The sequence below is a fragment of the Actinia tenebrosa genome, unplaced genomic scaffold, assembly GCF_029948245.1.
Source record: "Actinia tenebrosa isolate PJP-AT-01 unplaced genomic scaffold, QUT_ActTen_1.0 PGA_scaffold8__29_contigs__length_14323225, whole genome shotgun sequence".
Taxonomy (NCBI): Eukaryota; Metazoa; Cnidaria; class Anthozoa; order Actiniaria; family Actiniidae; genus Actinia; species Actinia tenebrosa.
In genome coordinates this window covers 3,901,569-3,926,343 of record NW_028292585.1, presented here as the reverse complement: position 1 = coordinate 3,926,343, position 24,775 = coordinate 3,901,569, and the positions used below count along the sequence as shown (strand labels likewise).

At 37.0% G+C, this 24,775-nt stretch overlaps 3 protein-coding genes across 5 annotated transcripts; 2 read left to right on the top strand and 1 right to left on the bottom strand.

Moving 5' to 3' along the window:
- The first annotated feature begins 246 nt into the window (after positions 1 to 246).
- On the top strand, positions 247 to 6,454 carry LOC116300954 (uncharacterized). Its single transcript, XM_031709972.2, has 4 exons — positions 247 to 652; positions 2,485 to 2,898; positions 3,951 to 4,235; positions 4,686 to 6,454. Exons 1-4 carry the CDS (start codon positions 433 to 435, stop codon positions 4,934 to 4,936), a joined length of 1,170 nt encoding a protein of 389 aa, XP_031565832.1. The 5' UTR covers positions 247 to 432; the 3' UTR covers positions 4,937 to 6,454.
- On the bottom strand, positions 5,777 to 14,453 carry LOC116300114 (uncharacterized). 3 transcript variants are annotated; one of them, XM_031709082.2, is made up of 8 exons: positions 14,131 to 14,453; positions 12,221 to 12,341; positions 11,154 to 11,284; positions 10,321 to 10,414; positions 9,884 to 10,041; positions 9,616 to 9,730; positions 8,577 to 8,858; positions 5,777 to 8,099 (listed from the first exon to the last, which is right to left on the bottom strand). In XM_031709082.2, exons 1-8 carry the CDS (start codon positions 14,174 to 14,176, stop codon positions 7,886 to 7,888), a joined length of 1,161 nt encoding a protein of 386 aa, XP_031564942.2. In that variant the 5' UTR covers positions 14,177 to 14,453; the 3' UTR covers positions 5,777 to 7,885. The 3 variants fall into 3 exon arrangements, with proteins under 3 accessions (XP_031564942.2, XP_031564787.2, XP_031564867.2); XM_031708927.2 differs by having other exon boundaries at positions 10,321 to 10,462; positions 14,131 to 14,452; XM_031709007.2 differs by having other exon boundaries at positions 9,914 to 10,041; positions 10,321 to 10,462; positions 14,131 to 14,452.
- Positions 14,454 to 15,047: 594 nt separating this feature from the next.
- Positions 15,048 to 24,240, top strand: LOC116304563 (transcription factor IIIB 90 kDa subunit). Its single transcript, XM_031714358.1, has 14 exons — positions 15,048 to 15,346; positions 16,036 to 16,116; positions 16,584 to 16,757; positions 17,030 to 17,061; positions 17,265 to 17,337; positions 18,059 to 18,208; positions 18,836 to 19,324; positions 20,040 to 20,098; positions 20,893 to 20,974; positions 21,199 to 21,260; positions 21,469 to 21,725; positions 22,761 to 22,812; positions 22,964 to 23,168; positions 23,600 to 24,240. The coding sequence occupies exons 1-14, from the start codon at positions 15,166 to 15,168 to the stop codon at positions 23,638 to 23,640; spliced, it is 1,938 nt and encodes a 645-aa protein (XP_031570218.1). The 5' UTR covers positions 15,048 to 15,165; the 3' UTR covers positions 23,641 to 24,240.
- Positions 24,241 to 24,775: the final 535 nt, after the last annotated feature.

Here is a 24,775-nt window from a genome sequence, read left to right as displayed (position 1 = left end):
CTACGGTGTTTACCGGACAGTATCTATAAATTATCGTTCACAATACGAGATAAAAATGTGCTGAGAAAATGATCCTGAACTTTGTTTGTGGTTGATTTTGATTGACAATACCTTATCAATCAATCAATCAATCAATCAGTCAATCGATAATTTATTTAAACACGTATCGTCCAAGAGCTATAAAGCTCGTTCAAAATACGAACGTGTTATGGGTTACCTGTGTGCTTTGCATTGCATCTCGGGAAAACGAAGATGTCGGCTGAAAGAAGTGAGAACAGTCGAAATAATGACCAGAAAAAAACTGCGTTTTGATGCTGAAATAACAATTATGCCGGCGTAGGACTTTGAGGAACTTGAGAAAATTTAGTAACGGTTTGCACAATTAGTTTTTTTTAGTGTTTAATTATCTATGTACATAGTTTCACCTGCCCAATGATGGCGTACAAATTTTCTAGTGTTCAAGAGACAGCTACGTGTGTTCTTGTTTTGTATCTTGTTTTAATGCCAAACTCTTTATCACAACAAGTAGAAACAAATCCCGAAGTGTTGGTATTTAGGAGCTTAAAGTCAATAGGTTCTGCGATACATTATTTCATGAATATGGAGGCTAGTATTGATACGAATGAACTGCTTGGTTTAAGAGTTGTTGCAGGTAAGTTAAGAGCTAAAAGACGTCTTGAATTAATTATTAACAACTTCAATAACTAACTGTTTGTACAAATACTTTGGGTTTAACGTTCTCTATATTTATTTAGTAATATTTTCAGTTGTTTTAGGATCCTCCGTCGCCTCTCATACAGCTGTCATCTACAGTAGTAGACTTCTTGTATAGCGCTATCCGGTGGATAATTCCTTATCCAGTGGATAAATCCTCATCCAGTGGATAAGTCGATGCTGTTATATTTATCCAATGAATTTATTCACTGGATAAGATTTATCCGTCGGATAGCGATATCCAGGCTTTGTACAGCCAGGCCCAGTATGTACATTATATTAAATCACAGATCAAATTGGGATAATTGCATTAGGTTTAAAGTGCTTATAAGCTATTGCACAATATTTTCAGAATTGATTCTTTAGATGGTGCATAGTTGATTGTGAAAATAATTCGTCATTTGAATGTCAGGTCTTTAAGGTATTAGGATACGAAAAATGACGAATTGCCCGAAAAAAAATTTTCTTTTTAATTTTGTAATTTTAAACTTTTATCTTTCATATGTTTGTGAAACTTCTTGCAATTTTTGATTGGAAAAGCCAAAATTTTGAGAAAAATCGAAATCGTGACTTTATCAAGACCGGAAATGTACCATCGCTTAATATATGCACATCTGTCATGCTCCTTTGTCATTGTAAAAAGATCCTACATTGTGATCGTCCAGAACACCAGATAATTTAACAAGTGATGACAAAATGGAAGGCACAAGGTGTTTTGGCCAACACCATCGTGGCTCCCTGCAGCTTCCGGCTCCAAACAAAGAAATGCGTTTTTTTCGAATCTTTTTTGCTGCTAAAACCTCAACTTCAAAAAGCTAAAAGGCCCTTGGATTTCATTCGAATTTTTTAAAATTTGGAGAGTTTATAAAGTAACTCATGATCCAAAAAAGGGTGTCTCCGAATTTTGAAATTTAATTTCTTTCCAAAATTATGACGCTTTTTACTCTAAACAACACTCCAAAAGCGATTGCTGAACTTTGATCAAAAATAGCGAGAGATAGAAAACAGATATCAAAAATCTGGGACACCCTTTTGGAGCTTATTATCTCCTGAGTATGTTAAGACATTTTTCGCAAACATAGCTTAAAATGTACGTGTCCGTTAACGTTTTCACTGAGGCATGGTCAAATTTCGCTTCGAGGACAATAACGTGAACAACAATAAAAAAAATCGTATTTTGAAAATTTCTTCATAAACTATATTTATTCAGCTTTCAGAAAATGTATACTTTGTTTGTGTTATACTATAAAGCCAGCACGTTATTTAAGTTTGCGCGCATAGTGGTCGTAAACATATCCTAATACCTTAAGATACGAAGGTTTGAGATACGAGATACGAATGCAGTGTTGTATATTAAATGATCCCTTAGGTTACGTCATAGTCATTAACATATTGGAAATATAAACCTTCGTATCTCAAAGACCCGACATTGAAATGACGAATTATTTTCACAATCAACTATTTCACTACCTAAAGAATCAATTCAGAAAATATTGTGTAAAGGCTTATAAGCACTTTAACAGATGGAGGTTTGTTAGCCATTGGCTATTACTTCAGTTTTCATAAACACACAAACTCTGTGTCTGTGAGGTACCGACTGATTAGGTTTGATTGACAGCAGGAAAAAAACAAATTTCAGGGTGCAGCTCACAGACACAGAGTTTGCATGTTTATGAAAATTGCAGTGAGTGTTACTCTACCAAAACAATGATAGTTTGAATATTTATTTTTTAAATACAATAATTTACCACAAATCTTTTTTTTTTGTAGAGTCTCTGTTCACAACGATAGAGAATTGCATGGACTCGGCAAAAGTATCTGTTCCTCAAGCTTTTCTAGAAGAACTAAAGCTTCTTTGTGCGAGATTAAATGTACTGATTCCCAGAGTACTAAACATATACAAACCTACAATAAATCATGAATACAAAACATTTATCGCTTCACACCTCAAAGGTTTCCGCTATTATCGACCAATACGAGTGGATAAGGAAGACAGAACTAACATTCAAAATTTAGAAGGCTTGAAATTAGAAGATTTTCAAGAATGTTTAGGAGATCTGAGTCTTCGAAATGCAAGTTTGTGTATTATAAGTAACCGATGTTGGAAAGTACTACAGCCAAAGATGGCTAAAGGGCAAAGTTTACCTTATCAAGCTATGATATTGGTTATGATAGAATTATTAGGTATGAACTTTTAGATTTATTTTTTTACGAATGATTATGAAGTAAATCATGTGACATTCCTTACAGTCAAACAAGCTTACGCGTTGACCCCTAGAGTCGATTAATGATTTGAATTTTCGAATTTTGATTTCATTATTCAGTTGAAATTTACAACATATCGAAAATGAAGATATTAAAATTCCAGTCAATTCAATATACAACATTTTGATTGGTTAATCAGTGCTAACACAGCTGGAAGACCAAGAAAACATGGCGGCCAGAAATAGTCTTGGCCGTGTTTTTGTGCTGGGAAAGCCTTTACCTGATATTATTCGACAGGAAATTGTTCATCTCAGTAATAGCGGATTGTCCAATAAAGCAATTTCTCGACAACTGAAAATTTCTAGTTGGGGAGTCCAGAAAATACTTCAACATTATCAACGACATGGAACTGTGTCTTCATTTTGCTCAAGGCAGGAGCGTTCCCTACAAAATTACTGATGATATCCTCCAAGTAATTGAGGCATGGAAATTACAAAACCTAGTGTGTATGCTTGTTAAATAAGAGAGCGACTTCTGCTCGAAGGTATTTGTAATTTAGATGATTTACCTTCTTCATTAAAAGTCGAATAATGAACTGAATTTTCATTTGAATATTGCAATATTGCATTATTCCGGTTCGTACGTATAAAAGGAATAATAATATTGACAAATGATTTCATTAATCGAATCTAGGGGTCAACGCGTGAGCTTGTTTTACTGTAAATATGGAATTTACAACGAAAAAACAGATATGCTGTCGGGGTGTTCAACATTCTTTGTAAATTAAGTTTCTTTATGATAATATTTTTCAGTAATATTCTAGTATTAATTTGAAATGCTGAAAAGTCGAAATTCTAAATTTCAGTTTTAACTCTAAAAGATACCACAATCATTAATTTTTACCCAATACTTTTACCCCAGAGTCTCCCTGGGATATTTTGGTCTGATATAAGCTTTCTCATCGTTGTAGAAACTTAAAAACAAATTGACCTAATTAAAGAACTGTTTTTATATAACATTCATTTTTGTAGGGTGTTCATCTGTGGTGAACAAGAAGTGGAGTCCATTAACCATAGAAGATGCAGCAGATGATATTTGTTACTCTCTTTACCCAAAAGTCTCTTCTTTCCATGCAAATGATTTCGTGCAAGATCCAGAAGAAGTTGGTAGTTTTTTAGATTCGTTCTTTGCATGCAGTTTGTTAGGATTTCACGATTTTCTTCAAGTTACTCACATGAGAATACCTGCTGTTGTCAAGTGGCAGTTGCCGAGTGGTTGCTTTGGGTTAAAAGATTTACAAAATGCTGATGAAGCAGGTTAGTGAAGTTACTACCTCCCCTCCCCTCCCCTCCCCTCCCAAAAAAAATTGACTAAAAATTCTAAATTATTATTGTGGGCTTGAAAAATCTTTTGTTAAATGGCACCAATGCTCCCCTGAGAGGCCACGATGATGTAACATGCAATCAAAGAATAGCAAGCATTAAGCCAGTTCATAGTTTAGGTATCGGAGGTCTTGGTTCAAGCCTCAGTGGGACCAACACTTGGGTCTCAAATAAACCGAGAAGAAGGTGCAGCCTTTGTAATATATTACAACTGCAAATGGTTAGACCTTCAAGTGGTTCAGATGACCACGTTAATGGCAGTCCCATCCCTAATTAATAAGAAATGTTAAAAGAGGACCTCAAGTTTATCACCTGAATTATTGTAAGTGTTACTTCTATAAAAAAAAAAGGGAATTATATTGACCAGCAATTCTGTATTTTCAGGAACTTGTGTACCCAGAATAAGCAGTGCTGCCATTGGTCAGCTTGGGTTGTATCTCAAATGGTTACTGGACCCCACAGGGTTTACAGCCCTAACAGGAAACACTCCATTCCCTTCACCTTCAGGGTTTATTCCTATACTATGCATACTTGGTATATTAATTTTAGCGTTATTCTGTATGCGGAGAGTGAGAAGGTTTATCTTGGGATTGTTGTGGAGAGTACTTGAGCTCTTACCATTCACTAAAAGATGAAACTCAAACTTGTAGTAAATATCAAGAATATTTGAAAAACATTATATCAAGCCAAGAATAATTTTCAGGGCTTAAAATAACAGCAGGACATCAGAAAATGTCTGCCCAGTTATTGGAACTTGTCTGGTCAAATCTTGGCCTTGACCAAAGACTTACCAGCTGTTATTTTCATTTCTATCCCCAAAATATTTGAACAGCAGTAACAGCAAAAACAATTGTACAACATGTCCAGCAACAATGAGGTGTTGCAGGATGTAGAGCAAATGATAATACTATGAGACTTTTCTACTCTGTACACACATTTTTTTTTTTTCGCTTTGAGAAAAGTGGGCTTCTACTTTCTGAAACAAAGAATATTTGTCTCATGTGGGTGATAATGCAGAAAAATTCCATTCATTTTATAAATTAATTGAAACAAAGTTATTAGACTGTCAAGAGTTTGGTGTTTTTACACCCATACTTAGCATTTAGTGCTCACTGACTCATAGGCCATGTGGGTTAAATCCAATTAGTTGCTCGAATATATCAATGCAAACAATGTTTTTAATTTATGTTTTGGTTTTCAAAGCCAGCATTATTTGATGCTAGTAGGCTAGTACGACAAGGCCAAACAAAAAAATAAGTGTGTTTCCTGTTGTGCAACCAACCCTAATTTTCTTGCCAATTTTTGCCAACCCTAATATTTTTTCATCCCCGGGTTCCCAGTAAGCTCATTTCCACTGTTGTATCAGTGAGAAAAAAAAACTGAACTTCCATTCCCGATCATTTTTCTCATGCAACGGGAAACACACATCCTTTGTTTGGCCCAATCAGAAAACAGCATTGAAGATAGACCACAAGTCGGATTTTAAACTTGTTCAATTTATTCTATTTTTTAAACATTCAGATGACATGAAAAACAAATTCCTTTATAGCATTTTTTTTTGATTGAGGCCATCTATAAAATTACATTGCTCAATATGGTATTTTATTGGACGATATGACATATTAAGTCTGATAGTAAACTGCAGCAAGGCTTTTTTCATACCATGGCATTTTTTTCTACACTGTTTGGAAAATCATTTTGAAGATCATTCTTTTATTTTTTACATTTTTAGACTGATTTCACTTAGAGCAGTTTTCATATGAGTGGGAAACATATAGTGTTGACTTACAGAATGAACACGGTTTCCAATTGTCTCTCGGTAATTCATTCAGCCACAACACAGTCATAGTTACAGTGGTAAGATACAGTATAACTATAGCATGGCTATAGATATGCAGTATTGTATCCTCTCATACAAAAACTGCTTTAAACCAAGAAACAGATATATAGTAATCTTATAGATGTTAGCAGACACCAATCCTAATTAGCAATTTCAAGGTGGAGGAAAAGACTGGGCACAGTTCACTTTGCAGTGCATGGTGGGACTGTTTGAGGAGACATTTCCCAGATTTCCCTATTCTTTCTCCTAAAAAGTCTTTTCCTCAATCTCAGAATGGTTATTTATTTAGTTTAATCAAATCCTATTTGTTAAATGTTATACTGTTGTTTCTAAATTTGAATGACAGCGTGCAAACAATTAATCCGTGAAACACTAATAGACCATTTTCGAATACCAAATTACCGCTGTGTTCCTTGATTACAGGCTCATTTGCACAGGGTTAGCCTCGTATCAGTGTTTAAATATTCACAAATACCAACAGAAAAGTAAAGAATGCACAAATTCAACAATGCAAACATTTTGAAACTCGACGGACCTTGACTGGAACACGTGAATATTCTGCACAAACTCGAGGCTAACCCTGTGCAAATGAGTCTGTAATCAAGAAACACAGCAGTAATTTGGAATTTGAAACAGGTCTATTACTAAATAGTACAAAATAGTGCTAGTTGAACAATAGAAAACAATGGAATTTGCATGAAATTGTGCTATTTAGTATTACTAAAGTTTCACGGATTTACTGTGGTCACTCTACCCCTTTACCTTTGAAAATAAGAAAATAAATAGGCTGTTTGCCTGATAGAATCATTTTACTAATATACAGTCAATTCAAAAAACGTTGTTGTCGACTAAAACTTTAATAAATGGATGAATGATAGATCAAAGAACGCTTTGACTATTGAGATTACTATAATGAAATAGATCTCTTTAGCTTGGGCATAAAGCTTTGTCCATTTTCAGACCACGTGCCATTCCCTAGAGTATTATTTCTTTGTTTAACAGTTGCACTTAATAAGACACATGAACTGATGGATACAAATCAAACAAAGAATGTTATTCTCGAGAGAAAGTCACTGAAATTGAAAAACAATACACCAAGGTATGAGGTCTGCTTGTATAGAATCTTGATTACAAGTGAACAAAATAACCCTCTCCCTCCCCTCCCTCCCTATTTACAGTTATAGTTGCTACGTTTAACACAGGGAGCCCATTCTTAACGTTTGTGTTAGTCAAAAGGTTTTACTTGTTATATGAAAAGAAGTTGTATAATTATTGACTAACAGACAAAGAAAAAGCAAAGAAAACAGTGGCATTGGTTTCTTCTAGAGTACAAACACTAAAAGCTTGCAACCTAAACCAAATAGTACTAAATAGTGCTAATCTCATTTTAGTGCATACCATCAGTATCCATGAAAAACTTTGTAAGACAGACATCACACAAATTTGCACAAATTAGTAAGTTCAGTAGACCTCGGTAGACCGTAGACCAAAAAATTGCACTAATTCTCTACAATTTTGTTAGTTAACTTTTTCAAAGGTATATGGTATGCACTCTATTGTATATAGCTATTTAGTGCTAAATATCAAGTATTTGAAGGCCTCTAGTGTTCGTACTCTACTAGTAGGTATAATTGCTTACTATTTATTCCATGTGCCGATCAAAATCACATTACTTTCTTATAATATTTTATTGTTCACACCCTAATGTTTTTTTATGCTTTTGTTTTTCAGACTTCAAAAACCATTATGGCTTTAACAGAATAACTATCACCGCTAACAGACTAGACACCAAAGAAGACCAGTTGAAGTACATAGCCAGTCCACAAGATACCTTTGGTTGTAGTGCCACACAGAAGGGATTGTAAGTATCGTTGGTTAGGATCTGTAGAATGCTGGGACTGAATTGACAGTGCTTAGCTTGCAGTGTGGAATAACATGACTTAGCTTTTTCATAGACACTATAGTAAAGGGAAACAAATGGTTTAGGGATGCTTGCATTATGGTGTCATTTACCACCACAACCAGAATGCCTTGAACACTTTCTTTTGTTCAGTTAATTAGCACCAATTGTCATGCTATTCTAAATCGAATAATGAAGAAATTTTGAAAAATGAAGCCATCGTTCAAATGGCCTATTACTGTAGAAAAAAATGGATAGCTTCATTAGGAACTCTTTGGCTGCGTTTTCAACCCGGAGGGGGGAGGGGGGGAGGGGGGTTGGGGTAAGAGGCATACACCCTTGGGCCCATCCCCCCATCCCTCCATGCTATAAAGGTAGTACATGCGTTAAATGGCCAACTATTAAGGGACCAACCCCTAGTTATGACTTTTTGTCAAATTGGTCGTTTCTGGTTGGCTGAAACTGGAATCCTTTGTTTTTATTCTTCATCATGATTGGTTAATCTTGTAAAGTGTAATCCTAATGATTAGCTTACCTGCAAAGAGAAAGGTTCTTGCTGTTGGCAAGGAATTTTTCTCTGAACTCCTTGGCACAGTCTTCTACTTCTGCATAGAAGCTACTTCCACAAGGGACGATGTCACGCAATGCAGCAGAACGATCCGTGATAGTGACGGCATTACAGAACATTCTTTGTCCTTTTGTGACACTCGAGACTCCTTCGATAAGATTTTCGAGAAGAACGTCGTCAACCAAAGGATCAAAGCAATTTTCACTGTAATGTTTTTTTATGCAAGACTTCAGCTTTGGAACTTCAGTACTGTGAAACAAAAATGACCTTGTACGTTATGCGCATGTCTGATTTAACTGCTGTTAAAATAAAGTCTCGTCCCACATGGACCAAGACAAGTACCAAACACTTAGTCATCAGAAAAAAATTCCATTGCTGTCCCTTTTGCACATCTTGGGACACTGGTGCGAAGCTAAAACAAAAAGGGGTTAATCATTTACGGTCTAGGGGCCGACTAACCTCTCCCTTAGGCTTCGGCCGAGCTTCCTGATCAGTGATCGGATAGCGGTGTCGGGGCCGAAATCTCCGGCATAGCCGTAAATGCTTCGCGCTGCCATACTGCGCTTCAACTTTAGGTCTGGAGGTATGGTCCCAATGTTTTTTTTTTTAAAGAGAAACTATAGAAAAATATCTTATAGCTAGCAATCGAAATTGTTTTACACCAATGTATCCTTTTTTCTTCTTTTTTTAATATTTTTAATAGTCTTACGCTCAATTTTCTTCTTCTTTTTTGATTGACATGAAAGTTGGGCTAGACTGAAAAGGAAATATTTGGACAAGTCCAAATTGGAAGTAGATATTTCCATTGTGAATTCTGGTTCAGAAACAAACAGATTTCAGTTCAAGGAATTTACGCTGCACTTTGAGAGCTCTCGTCTCGCATCGACTAACACGCGGATACGGTATTGACGGGTACGCCATCTAATATTCCGAAACACTTATCGGGGACAAGAGTGGAAAAAAAGAAGATTCATAGTAAGTGTAAATTATCTGATAAGATAAATACCTGCACGAGGCGGACGTATTTGTCTGGTTGGTTAAACTATCGATGAATATTCTCTCGCATTCTTTCTCTTTCATGTAGTAAAAATCCTTTTTACAAGTCAAGGATATCGAAAGAACTGGAACAAAAAATCAATAAGTAAAAGACGAATGTTGTATTTTATATTCTTCTGGATTACCTTCGAATAAAAACATGCGTAATGCGTATAATAGGTAAATTACGATCCTTGTTTGAAAATGGTAGATTATCTTCGGTTTACCAGTCAGATTACCTGGTAGTTGCTGGTGTGTCCATACTTTACCTGGACATTCATGGTGGTCGTCGGTACCATTTGCACAGAAGGGGTTGCAGGGATCTGCTTCCAGTTTCACCGCAGGACAGTAATGGTTTGTTATATTGGCTACACACTTCTTGGCATCAGCGAGGGATCTGATTACAATCAACACTGATGTTATCATCATCATCTTTGTCGTTAATCATCACCATTATCATCATCACCATTATTTTCACCATCATCGTCATCATCATCATCATCATGCATCTTCAACATCACCATCACCTTCATCATTATCATCCTCACCATTATCACCGTCATCATCGTGCTTCACCATTATTATCATCATCATTATCCTCATCACCGCATTATTATCATCGCCAACATCTTCATAGTCATCATCATCGCTTATCCAAAGAAAGCGAATAACGTACCTACATAAGGTAGAATATTTTCTGTTGGCCTTGTGTTTGCTGACAAAATCATTCCAACACTTGACTGCTTTTTTAAAATTTTCTAGAGTTCCGTCTTTACAACCCAACATTTGGAAAACAAAGAAGTTTAAATTTGGACTTACTGCAGAGAAAATATATGTAACGGAATAAGTATGCTGTTAAACCACTGAGTACCGTAGGGAGGGGTCGGGGAAGGAAGGGGGGAATGAAGGGAAGGACGCTGTATAGACACGACTGAAAAACGTATGCGCATGCGCCAAATTACTTCGTGAAAACTTTGCATATCATGTACTTATTGACAGAATGGGAGGGCCGTACGGGAAAATATTTGGCTCGAGGAGATGCCGTACAAATGACCGAGTGCCAAATATTTTCCCGTACGGCCCGATGTAACTCGGTCAATAAGCATTTTATCATATGACCCTAAATAAAATAGATATTTTAAAAATTGTAAATTATGTCAATACGGTTCGTACAGCCCTGCTCGCTCAAAGCCGTACGGCCCTGCTCAAGCCATTTTCCCCAAGGTTTTTTTAAAAGTGCGCACCCGGGCAGATACGGGTCATATGATAAAAATTATAATTATACAGCTTCTCATTAATCCCATATACTTATTGTCTTTAAAGAAATGAGCGCGCTTACTTCTCCACTAGATTTTGAGATTCTTTCGAAACCGTTAGCCAGTTGTGTAAGGAAAACACTGAGTCAAGTTTGCATTGCAGTCAGTATTGTGGGACTGTTTTCTGGGGCGAAGGTGAGCCCGCGATTTTACCCACGACCGCTGACTCGTCGTTTCAGTTATATACACTCACCGTTTCCACAGTTAAAAGTGATAATATTGAGCAGGTCAACAATTATTTTCTCATACATGGCATAGCTTGTACCCTCCAGACACTTCTGCACGTGGTTATCTATACAAGTGACTTGCTTTTTGTACACAGAGCTGAAAAGAGAAACGAGTTAGTACGTCTTTTATAATTGAACGTTATATAAATCAGCAATGATGTGGGAAATGAATTGTTACCCAAATTAAACACTAACCTTATTTGTATTTGTTTTTAACCACTTTAAATATACTTATTTCAATAAAGTTAGTCACCAGAAAAGCAATAAAGCTGAGGCCGACAAGGATTATGGGTAGATACATTTTACATGTTTTAACCGCTTTAATAACTGTTAACGGGTTTTAGATCTTTTACCAGTTACAGTCTCACCTCTCCTGAGCATCCTCAAGCTGCAGTTTGAAATGAAACGCTTGTTTGAAATGAAACGCTTCCTATGATCCTCAGTGATTTCAGCTTTCTAGGTTTTTGGTGACTAACTTTATTGAAATAAGTATAAATGCTATTATCATCATGAATTGCTGACCTGAAAGTATTATTATCCTTAGCTGGAATGCATGCGACGTCATAGCCGCCATGTTGGATGACTTGGAAAAACAATTATCTTGGTTTCTTTTGTTGTGTCCACCAACATGGCGGTCATGTCTTTTATCCTTGCGCATGTGACGTCATTGCCGCCATGTCGGTCTTTGACTTAAGGCTGGATTAACGCACGCGATCCAATAGACCATTTTCCAGTTCCAAATTGCCGCTGTGTCCCTTGATTGCAGACTCATTTACTCAGGCTTAGCCTCGAATCAGTGTCTAAATATTCATAAATACCAACGGTAAAGCAAAGAATGCACAACTTCAACAATACAAACACTTTGAAACTTGACGGACCTTGACTGGAACACGTGAATATTCTTCACACTAATTCGAGGCTAACCTTGATATACGAGCAACTGAGAACTCCAAACTGAAGTATTGCATTGCGCACAGTGTTACGTTCATCCAATCTGGACGCATTCGAGACACAGTTTTTCTTTCCTACTTACTCGCATGTGATATCCTTGCTTCGTGCTAGACGTTCTAGTGCAATCCTCTGGCAAAGTGAAACGCCATGAGTAAAGTGTGTCCTGTTACAATTAAGATTATCTAACAAGTCCGCATAGACTCCTATTAAAATAAATGAAATAAAGAACAAAAGTGAACAGAATGAAACAGTTCCTCCGTGGACATTGCTCCATATTTTTTCTCGGTGTTAATTTGGTGCCAGAAAACCCTTATTTAGGTAGGTGGCGACAAAAATGGTGCCTTTTCAAAATCTATCCCACTTATCCTACATTTTTCGAACTATTCGCCTTCTCAGTTATAAATTTAATATGAGATTTTCATTCTTTTTTTCCACAGCAATACGTAAAGGTTTTTGAGTGTCACATTGGATCGAACATGCACATGCGCACTCTGGATTTCGAACCATTAAGGAAGTTCATGGGAAAAATATCCCATCGTCAGATTCTCAAAAATTTTCTTCTAAAGTTAGTTTTTTACAAAGAACTTTCAAAAAACGAAATAAAAAAGGGTGGTCCTCGACTTTGTTTAAAAGCTATAAGATATCAAAGAGGTATTTGTGGTATTTTGCTTATCAAAACATTGGAATGACGTCATCACGATGAGCGCGCGCCTATTAAATTCAATCACTGATTCAACGCCCTCCCTCCTGTCCTCCCTCCTCCCGCCCTGATTCATGCGTAGAAGTATTGCGCGCGACAATTCCCATGAAAGCTATCAATCACACAAGTTATGACGGACGGAAATAAATAACCAATTGATTATTTTGATGGAAATAATACGAAACAGTTAAACTCATGGTAAATTCTGAGTTGCAGCATAATAGCTGAAAACTGAGCTAAGACAGCCGGTTCGTTTGCTTTGTCAGTGAACATATGCGGCTTTCGTTCTGAACCAATCTGAAAACAATAAAACGCACACACATTTTTCTACCTGTTTTTACTGCTTCATTTAGAGAAAAATTTCCTCACTATCTCAATTACAGATTACACTGATCTATGTCTCTTCTTCGCACGATTTGTAAGTACGTCATCCATCATTCAGTTGTTTTTGCGGAATTATTTTCAAAGATCGAAAAAATAATGTGTTCGCCCAAGAGAATATAAAGTATACTTCACGAACTGACGAACAGTTCATGCCTCAGTTGTTCTCGTGGCTTACTGTACGAAAGCCAAACCTTTGCGATAAGACTGACATTTTAAAATTTAAACTCTTCTATCCTTATGATTAGAAAATGTATTTCTTTATACTCCTTTACACACTGCGTACATACACTACGGCGTGCAGTGAGACTTTTCTATGTAAAACAGGAGTGAAAGTGTGACGGTAAACAGCTCTTCCGACAAGACCAACAATATCATGACCTTTTTAATTTATTATTTTTTCCTGGCCTTTTCGTACGATTACTTCAGAGATTCAATAACAGAGCGAATATCTCATAAAGTCTTGGAAAATGAAACCGTATAGGGCTTCGAAGCAAGCGAGAAAAACTATTAAACATTAAAGGAATTGTCATTTTTGTGTTTTAAGTTGTCGCTGGAAAATCTCAAGTCTTGGAAAATGAAACCGTATGGGGCTTCGGAGCAGCGAGAAAAGAACGGATTAAAATCTTAAGGAATCGTCATTTTTGCGTTCGAAGTTATCGCTGGAAAATCTCATAAAGTCTTGGAAAATGAAACCGTATATAGGGCTTCGGAGCAGCGAGAAAAGAACGGATTAAAATATTAAGCTATGAAGCAAAGGAATTGTCATTTTTGCTTTTGAAGTAGTCGCTGGAAACATTTTGATTATTTCTAAGTCTGTCAATTAGCATTTTAGGCTGAAGGTACATCAATTCCAAGTTTAAAAACTCAAGTAATAAATAACATTAAAAGCTGAGTTTAGATAACATTACCTGATAAACCTGCGACTAGAATGAGGAGTACTGTTGTTGAACTCATGAGTGGAATCAGGCGGAAGTTAATTTTTGTGTACTCGTCTTCGCGATGTTTCAGCTTATTTACGATGAAAAGGAGATCAGAAGAAAACCATTGGGCTATTCCTGACTTGCATTGGTGTCTACAGATAAAACTCCTTGTTCGATTTTTTCGATGCTCGATGAAGTAAAAAACTGTTTTGGGTCATCACGAATGATCAGACGCGATGACTGTGTCCTAGGTTGAATGACTATTCCGAATTCAAGAACAGGGACGGCGGAGCAGTTTTTTGATTGGGGGGGGCTCAATAGTGACATCGTATGACAAGGTGTGTGTGGGGGGGGGGGGGGGGCTGAGTTTAGTGAAAATATATTAAAATGTCACAAAAAGCCCCCCCGGTTCCGCCGTCCCTGAAGAAACCTTAGTGTCAACAATCTCCTCTTACCTAAAGCTGTCCATTTATTCTCACTCTCTCTCCCTCCCCTCCTACCAACACCCCCCACCCCTCCCCATAATACAAACTTTTAAAAATAACACATCTTTAATCCTTGTCAAACTTGATTTGAAACGTAAGACAAAAAATAGAAATTTATATTAAAGGAAAAAAAATTGAGCCATGAACTTAATATTTAGCTCATAAAAAGGCAATGGTAATGATACAATTTGATTACTTACCCCACCCCCGTTAGTCAAAGATTAAGTGCGCTTTCAATGAATTATTCGCAATTAATGTAAAAATCATTTTACTGTATTTCAAAAAGAAGGATTTTTAATCGACTTAATAAAAATAATCTAAAGATTTTCGACGAAAAAGAAAAGTGAAAACCAAGCTTACTTACCCTACCTCCGACAGTACTAGTTTCATCATCTCCCATGATCCACTGTAAGCCGTCCTGTTCATTTACAACATGGCATGACAGAGTAACGTAGGCTTCAAAAATCCTTTCTTTATACTCTAAATTTCCCTATCATATCCAATCCAGCTTGACTCCAAGGTATTTTAGGCGTTAATAATGTCTCAGGTTTGTTCAAATTGTGGAGGTAGTGACATTGACTTCGATCCATCCCGTGGAAATGCTGTATGTATAAACTGTGGGTCTGTACTTGAAGACAACATTATCGTCTCTGAAGTACAATTCCAGGAGAATAGTATCGGAGGAACTAGTGCTATTGGACAGTTTGTGTCTTCTGAAGGTAGTTTATTGGAGAAGAATGGAATATTTATTGCCGGCAGCGGTCGAAAATGGCGTCCTCGTGTCATTGCTGACATAGAACCAAACGTTACATCATAAATTAAATCTTATTTTATTTTTATTTTTACAAAAAATAAGGAATTTTTATATGGTCTATACCTTGCTATTATTATATTTTACCTTTTATCATTGATATATAGCTTTCTTTATCGAGATTATGAGATTTGTTCTTAATATTATATGCTTGATATTATAATGAAGCAAACTACTCGTTGAAGTCTATAACTATATTTCGTCGAAAATTGTAATAATGTCGAAAAGACATTGATGTAAAAAGAAAAAAAAGAAAAATAAATTGTTATGAAGATTTAGAAAAAGAGAATCCAAATTCAGGGATTCGATCCTGCTGGTCCTAAGTAATGGGTTTCGAAGCAGACATTCGACCCACTAGACCACGTTGCAAGGAAGGAGCCACGTGGTTGACAAAAATAAATAATATAACGTACAAAGAGTGTTTATATTATAGTAGAACATTTTAGTGAATACGATAAGAATTTTCTTTATTTAAAATTGAAATATTTTTTTCTGTAGCTTATAAATTTTTTGTTATATGTTTTTGATGTGTAGACTTAAATTATTTGAATTAGTATAGTTGATATTATCAATGTATCATTAATGTATTGTTTGAAGGTAATAAAGCTGGTATAGGGATTGGATCAGGGTTTCGACATGGATTAGGACAAGAATCTAGAGCTGTGACACTAGAAAATGGTAATGTTATTAATTAATATTAGTATATGAATTAAATTAAAATAATTATATAATACATCCTAATGTGAAGGAAAATAGTATGCTTTACAAATTTTTCAAGATTGTATCCCCTCATGCCGCTGATGCAGGGGTGGCTCTAGGGGAGGGACGCAGGGGGTGGACACGGCCCCCCCCTCCAGATGAGCTGCACTAGCTCTGTTTTTGATTATGTAAAATGCCTTTTCATAATACTATTTCATTTTTTTTTCAAATCCATCATTGCTGGACATATTAACAGATTTCCTGTGAAATTTTGAAGAATTAGTTTACATCATCCTTTATTTATGCCACTCATTAATGGTGCACCCCTCCTGAAAAAAAAAGGATCCGCCCTTGTGATGATGGTGTTGATGGTGATGATGATGATTATTGTGTATTATACTGTGTAATATACCTGATATAAGAATGTATTTGATTTATCTTACTAGGTCGCAAGAGGATCAATGCACTGGGTCATCAACTTCAAATGAACCAGCATTGCATTGACACAGCCTTCAACTTCTATAAACTTGCTGTAAACAAAAGACTTACACGAGGTAGAAGAACAAGTCATGTGGTAGCTGCCTGTCTGTACCTGGTTTGTAGGACAGAGAAAACTCCTCGTATCCTCTTTCCATTATTATTATTATTATTACTACTACTATTTATAAATAAATGAAGGATAAATAAATCATCATTATATATAGCTGTCATCATGGCAGATCTAGTATTTTGAGCAGAGAGGTTCACGATTAAAAATATGCACCTTTTCAGCTTGTTCAAACAAACCAACTCCAAGCTAGGAGATGGGCAGGGGCCACAGGCACCCTGTGACCTCCCCCCTAAATCAACCACTGATCTTCGAAGGATTGTTGATTCCTTGACAATAGTTTAGACATGTTGTTGGATTTCAGTGATGTTTTACAGGTTCGTGGGGTTGTTGGTGGGTAAAGTGGAGACAAACTATTCAACACCCCCCTCTACCCATCACAACTTTAATTAACAAATAAAACAGCTTTTTCCATGCTCCATTCACTAATAAAGCACAGTTTTTGACCAATCAGTGGACACATACTATCCTAACTATATAGAAATTGATCATAGAGTTTGAATTCTTTGTTATCCCCTAGATTGATGTTTTCACTCTTGGAAGAGCATATCTTAAAATCGCTCAAGAGCTTTACATCAACCTACCTGCAATTGGTAAGGCAATGTCTTTTACATTTTCCCAAGTATTCTTTGCTATTCTAGCTGTTTTATTTTTTTTAGAAGACTATATAGACTATATTTTTTTAAAGAAGACTATATAGGGACTACAGGAGAGGTTGTAAAGGTGGTGGTTGACAGGGAGTGTAGGAAACTACAATTTTGGCCCTCCGCCAGTGGCTTCAATTTGCAAAATGACATGTTGTGCCCCCCTGCACTTCATAGGCTTAGCCATACATACTACTAAAGGTTTATTCGTGAATAAATAAAATTGAAACAAAGTTTTTACAATAACTTACAATTTTCTCGCGCGCTGATTGGTTATTTTTTTATCATTAATAAGAGGACAGACAGATAAAGCTGACGTCAACGAGCACGCGCTCTTTCCGTTGGTTGTTTTGATCGCTAAAACTGAGAAGTTTTTATCGTTTTTGTTATTGTAAAAAATAAATTGCCATCAGATTTTTATGTTTTTTGTCCTCTTATTGACAATAAATTTCGCAATTACATTGTCAAAGTAGTATGCGGATCCACTCGGCTACGCCTCGTGGATCCACACTACTTTGACAATGTGATGACGCAATTTATTGTCAATAAGAGGACAGACACATAAAAATCTGATGGCAATTTGTTAAATGGTATTTATCTTGCACTTTTCTAAAGTTGTCTTTACCAGTGCCTTCCTTCTTCGTGATGAGAATTTCAATGTACCATTTAGATCCATGTCTTTATATCCATCGTTTTGCACATAAACTGGAGTTTGGTGAAAAGGAACATGACGTTGCCATGACAGCGTTGAGATTAGTTTCTCGCATGAAGAGAGATTGGATACATCATGGCCGACGCCCTTCTGGTCTTTGTGGTGCAGGTATGTTGCTATACTTACTGTTCATAGAGCAGTAAGACTGTAATTTAATTTAATTTTATTGTAGGAAAAGTGTACCTTGGTGTACAAAATTTAGTTCGTGAGGATTACATTTTCACACTAGTTTTCATTTTAAAGATACTTGAATAGATACTGCAGATGCGAAAATCGAGGGTTACGTAATGGCGGTGATACACGTCTCTTACCTATAGGGTCTCGCGTTAAATTCCTGCACTTGGCATCACGTGTGCACATTGCTTGTTAGGTCTCACCCTTAATTCGATGGTGTATCTCTGGGTTCTCCGGTTTTCCTCCCTTCACAAAACACTCAAAATTCAAATTCATTCTGTGAGATAGCCGTGCCCTGACTTAGATCAGCCCAGAGGTTGTTTCAGGGTTCAATCTGTGAGCTAGCCATGCCCTGACTTAGATCAGCCCAGAGGTTGTTTCAGGGTTCGATCTGTGAGTTAGCCATGCCTTGACTTAGATCAGCCCAGAGGTTGTTTCAGGGTTCAATCTGTGAGTTAGCCATGCCCTGACTTAGATCAGCCAAGAGGTTGTTTTAGGATATCGATAGCTTTAAAGATGTCATAATATTTCACTTATAAGGAAAATTTTGATTTCTTACAGCTCTCCTTGTAGCTGCGAGATTCCACAATTTTAGCAGAACTGTAAAAGAAGTTGTACGAGTGGTACGAATAAGCGACACCACAATACGAAAAAGACTTGGAGAATTCAAAGACACTCCTTCCAGTCAACTAACTATCGATGAATTCCAGAAAATTGACTTAGAAGAAGAGCAAGATCCCCCTAGTTTTACACACGCGAGAAAAAAAGCAAAGCAACAAGCTGAAGATCTTAATAATCCTGAGTTCACGAACCAGATAGAAAAATTCCAGGAAGAGATTGATAACATGTTGGGAATAAGCAAAGACAATGAAATTAATAATATTCCTGATACCAATAATGGAAATAAAGAAAATCTTCCCAGTGAGAATACTGTTGTCATGGAAGCAAACGAACCAATCCAGAATATTCCTATTGTAATGAAAACTACGGAGCAACTTGCCGCAGAACAGCAACCACAGCAACCTAAAATTGATTATACTCCGACTTTTGGTATGTCATAATAATAATAATAATAAAGTAATCATCAGTTTAATTTGTTTATATTACGCAAATATCGACATGTGTTTTCAAATGCTCATTCTAATAAAATCTTAGGCCCCGTCCACACGTATCCGCAAATTTTTGTATCCGCAATTTCTTTTATGGATACGGGTTGCGTCCACGCGTGTCCGCAAATTTTTGTGTCCGTATCCGCAAATTTTACGTGTGGACGGTGAAAACGATTCGAATACGCTGCGCGTGGACGCAAACATTTTCGTATCCGCAAAAAATAATTTGCGGATACAAAAATTTCCGGATACGTGTGGACGGGGCCTTAATAAACCTTGAAAAACTAATCTATAAAATTATATAAAACAAGGAATAATTAACATTGACTTCATAATCACGTGACCAACACAGCCCAATACCTTTTGGTATTTTCCTTCCATCGATAAATAAAAAAACTAACTCGCATCCGTGATTGGTGATTTGATTGACGAAACCCAAAAACCCATAAGACTCTAACTATAGCTCGTTGTCAGGGTCACGTAATTATTAGAATTGTGATTGGCCTGTGAATGAGATCAATTTCGTTCTGTGACCGTGCCGTGTACTTTGGCTCACAGTTATGAAATCCATGAAGGTGGTTAACAGATATCTATAAAGTAAACACTGAAGTAATTTCAGTATCTTTTCTTTGATCGTCTTGTTTTTATTCCGTTAGATGAAGATGGAAACGAAGAACTAGATCTTACTGGATTGGATGACATAGAACTCGACGCAGTAAGTAAATTACGTATCCGTGAATTATGTCATCAAACATGTAAGAAACGTACGCACTCTGCACTCTGATTGGATGAGGAAATACATGGCACGTTGTGATTGGTTCAATTTAGAAATACCGTACCGTGACCGTGTCGTGCGCGGGATTCTTTATGTTATGTAATGTGCTTGGATAGCCTGCTCATCGGTTCAGAGAGGAGAGGACTGGAAAGGAAATAACAAAGAGATCTTTTCTTCCTTGTCTCTGGCTCACCCCGAGTATTATCCGCACCGCTGCGCATGACAGGAGTGCGCAAGAATGCGTTGGCTCTGATAATTTAGTCAGGATGACGTGGTAGAAAAACGCGATCCTCTCACCTTTGAGGTCCGAGTTTCGAATCCTAATCATCTCATTTGATCTTATATGTTTGGTTCTTTTTCTGACTCTGAAGGTTTTTCGGCTCTCCGGTTTTTCCTTTCTCCTCTCAAATCAACCCTAACTAATTCAAACTGGTTAGGACTGTACTTCAGGGTCATACATGAGTTGTACAGCGGCTGCCAGAGGTGCCTTCACATGCTTCCAGTTTGCCCGCGCTAAACTGCTCTACTGCTGCACTACTGCCCCGCTAATGCTGTATTGCTGTACGTGTTGACGATTAGTGATAGCAAATAACAAGTTAAAAAGCGCATTGCTTGGGAAATCCACGTAGGATCAAAGATGAGATAGGATAAACCAAGCCAAACTGGGTATATAGGACCTGGCAGTGAAGGATAGAGTGAGAATAAAGGCTGACACTGTGTTTGTTCTTCAACAGTGTCTTTTAACAAACGATGAAGTAGAAATCAAAACCAAAGTATGGATGGAAGAAAACAAGGAGTATTTAGAAATGATAAAAGGTGAGGGTAAGAAATTTAATTTCAGTGTAAAATTGCTTGACGCAGTTAGAATGAAAAACAAGGGTGGATCACTTGGTAAGTGCGCCGTCTGCAATGGAGGTTTAGAATTCTCTCAAACCCGTGTAGCTATAAACGTGTTTAAACGGAGCACTAAAAAAAATACGCATTTCGCATTTCGGCTATAACAGCTAAAATAGATTATCGAATTATTAATTTCTATTTAGAAAAAGAAGAAAGAGAAGCCAGAGACAAAGAACAAGGAATCAACAAGCCAGAACCAAAAAAGGTGCGGATACTCATACATCCATGCACCTAGTATCCCTTCCACCCACCCATCCACCCAACCATCCACCCAACCACCCAACCATCCACCCATCCATCCACCCATCCACCTATCCATCTATCCATCCACCCATCCATCCACCCATCCACCCGTCCATTTATTCATTCATCCATTCATTCTTTTATAATTTCGTTTTTTTCTTTGGTAATAGAAAAGAAAGAATAAAACTAAGAAGAACCAGCCCGCAGCAGCAACGGCTGGAGAAGCTATCGAAAAAATGTTAGTCGAAAAGAAAATATCCAGAAAAATCAACTACGAGGTGTTAAGAGACTTGGAAACCAGCCAGTCCACCAAACCTGCTGAACCTGCTAAACCCGATGAACCTGTTGAGCCGGTTACGCCGACACACTCTAACGATGATGGCTTCCTTGTACCAAAAGTACCGCCCAGGTCTGAAGGAAAGAAAAGGTATTGAGGCTGAACCAGTTTTGAATCAGTTGATTGACATGCGCAGATACGCCATGGTATCTTCTTCAACAAAGCGTTCTCATGTCACGTCACAGCGGTCATGTTGGTGTATCAAAACAATACATTTTCTGTCCTTGGGAAATTGAACTCTATTTTTATGCAAAAACTGTGCAGAAATTTTCTATTGTTTGGTACACCAATATAGCTGCTTTGTCACGTGAGTGAAAACGCTCTATAAACGGTAGATAGTAGCTAATCCGTAATACAACACCACCAATGTTGCGATAAAGTAGAAATTGGCTTGCGCAATGGCTGCAAAGTACAACAGGAGTAATAATTTCAGTTGCTCGCAATCTTGTTTTCAAACTTGTCGTGACGCATCCTTCTCATGTGTCATCACTTGATGGCTACCCCCTTGAACTCGAGTTGGTTTTTAAGTGGATATTATCATGGCATCGATATTCTTACAATAATATGATACAACAAATCTCCGGCCCCAACTTACACTTTAAAGATCAAAACTTTCGTGCGTGATCGAGAGTGTTTAAGTAGTCTTCAAAAATCTGGAATATTGACGTAGGAATCGTGACGCCGCGCTCTTAAATTTTTTGGAATTTAATGTTGAGGTCGCTGGAAAATATCTTGCGCAACTAACGAAAGTTGAAAGATCTTTGCTATCTAACTAATTAATTAATTCAAACTGGTTAGAGCTGTGCTCCGGGTCATGATAGACCGTATAGCGGCTGCCAGATGTGCCTTCACATGCTTTCAGTTCGACACCGTTGAGCCGCGCCACTTCTTTACTTTGCGGTAATGATTAGCGATGACATTTTTTAGAAACTAATATCAAACTATAATACTTTTTTTTGTGTACTTAATGTTAACTTATTCTCAGTAGTATTTCCTTCCGAATCAGACCCAATCCAGGGTGGAGGTTAAGTGTTGGGGTTAAGCCGTGAAGAGAGTTAAAGTGCATGGGTAGACGTCCGTCTCTGCAAGGTGAAATAAAGTAATTAACTTCTTTTTTCGTTGCAGAGAGGCGCCGAAAATGCTGACCACGGAAGCAGAAAGGCCAAAGAAAATAAAGGTATCCGAGGCTACTTCACTAATGGATATTTTAGTGAGTTAATTGCTCGTTCTTCACTCACTGGGCTCATGAATGGTGGTTTAGACAAACAAGTTCACTTGTAGCCAGTCTGTAAAAAAAATTATAGAACATTTCGTCACTCTCGTTGTAGCTATCTCCGTCGCCTAGCAGCCAGCCAAAAGTTCCACCCAAGCAAGCGGTGGAGGTGAGAGAATTAGTAGTTGAAAGTGGTCCAGTCGAGTACGCAGGGGTAGAGCAAACAGTACACGAAGAAGTACTGGACGAAGAGGATGAAGACTATGACGAAGAAGACCATGTCAGCGCGGCGCAGCTGTTGAGTCAAATGTATGATAATGGTGAGTTGAGATACGTAATCGTTACAGTATTAGTCCCGGTAAACTAAGAGTTCTGGAGGAATTTAACTGCCTCTTTTACCCAGATTTTGTAGCGACGACAAGGACTGCGCCCAAAAGAAAACGATTTTACTGTCCAACACTGATAGTATTTCAAATCGTGACCCAATTTTTCTCGTGTTGCATTTATTTACACTGTACCACAGTTACGCATAAACTTGGGTGGGTCAGAGTTTATGGCAGAGTTACAAGACAACGCCCTTCACCAGTCACAAGTTCACCAGAGGTCAATATAGTATGGTCACCAGTAACACTTGCTTGCATCACACGAAGAACATGCCCTGACTTTAATCAGCCCAGAGGTTGTTTCAGGGTATCGATAAAATTTAAAGGTTTTGAATGTTAAAACTAACACAAGATGTCTTTTATTTTAGGTCCCGTGGATGATTATGGAGATTATGGAGAAGAATTTTAAAATTATACAGCTATCATTGGTCAGTCGTAGAGGCTATCATTCTTGCTCTGATATTAGTTTACCACGCCTAGAGCGCGTGCAAAACAACAGTTTAAAGCGATAAATAAACGTAATACCTCTAGTGGCGTCGATAATAAAACTAATATCAGTTTTTAAAATATGACTTTGAAAACTAAAGATCTGCATAGTTTCGACAAGATTCAAAAGTTTTTCTAAAATAAATAAGGTTACTACCCACTTCGAGATGGCTCTTCATGGAACAAAAGTGAGACAAAAGCTAGGTTGTCGTCTGCGAGTGCTCTTCCCTTTTTAGCTTTCCATTTTCTTTACAACTGAACAAAATTAAAACAACGACAGCCATTCTACTTGCAGATATCCTAGTGCCAAACAAGTTATGCCGTAAATTATTTTCCGTGAAAGAAAAAATACAAAATATATTTATAAACAAACACTGAATGAAGTTACTAGTATACTTCGTTTACCAAATAAAATATTTATTTTGTAATGCTGTAATACAAAATACTCGAAATTACATATATATGTCTTACTCGTGACAATAATAATATTGGAAAAATATATTGAAGGCAAACGAGAAATAAAGATGATTATACTGTTAAATATTGTTGTACGAGATTTTACTTCCGCATTCTCTATAAAACGTCCTTGATCCATGTAGTTAATGGCAATAGTTATTTTTTTATTTTATTTTGACGCCGGTTCTGACTCCTTGAGCAACAACAAAAGAAGCCTTTATTACGAAAAGCTTCTAAGAATATTCAAGTAATAAACCCAATTAATTATTTATTGTTATTGGACGTCTTGGACCTAATTCGGCTACAGTATTGCGATATAGGTCCAGTCTCGTATAGCTAATCTCTCAAGCAAAAGTTTCAAAGATCAACAGGCTTGAAGGATATCTGGATTTTATCAGGTAACACCCATCAAACACATTAAAATATTGGTAAAATTAATCCAAAATAATTTTGATAACTTCGTGTTGTATGATGGTATTAGTCTTGGGTGAAATATTGTCTGTTTTGAGTATAGCGTGGGATATGTATTTACGGCAAGTGTGATTATGAATATAAGGCACGTGTTTAAGGTGTTGAATGATGCAATCCTCTTGTATTCTTGC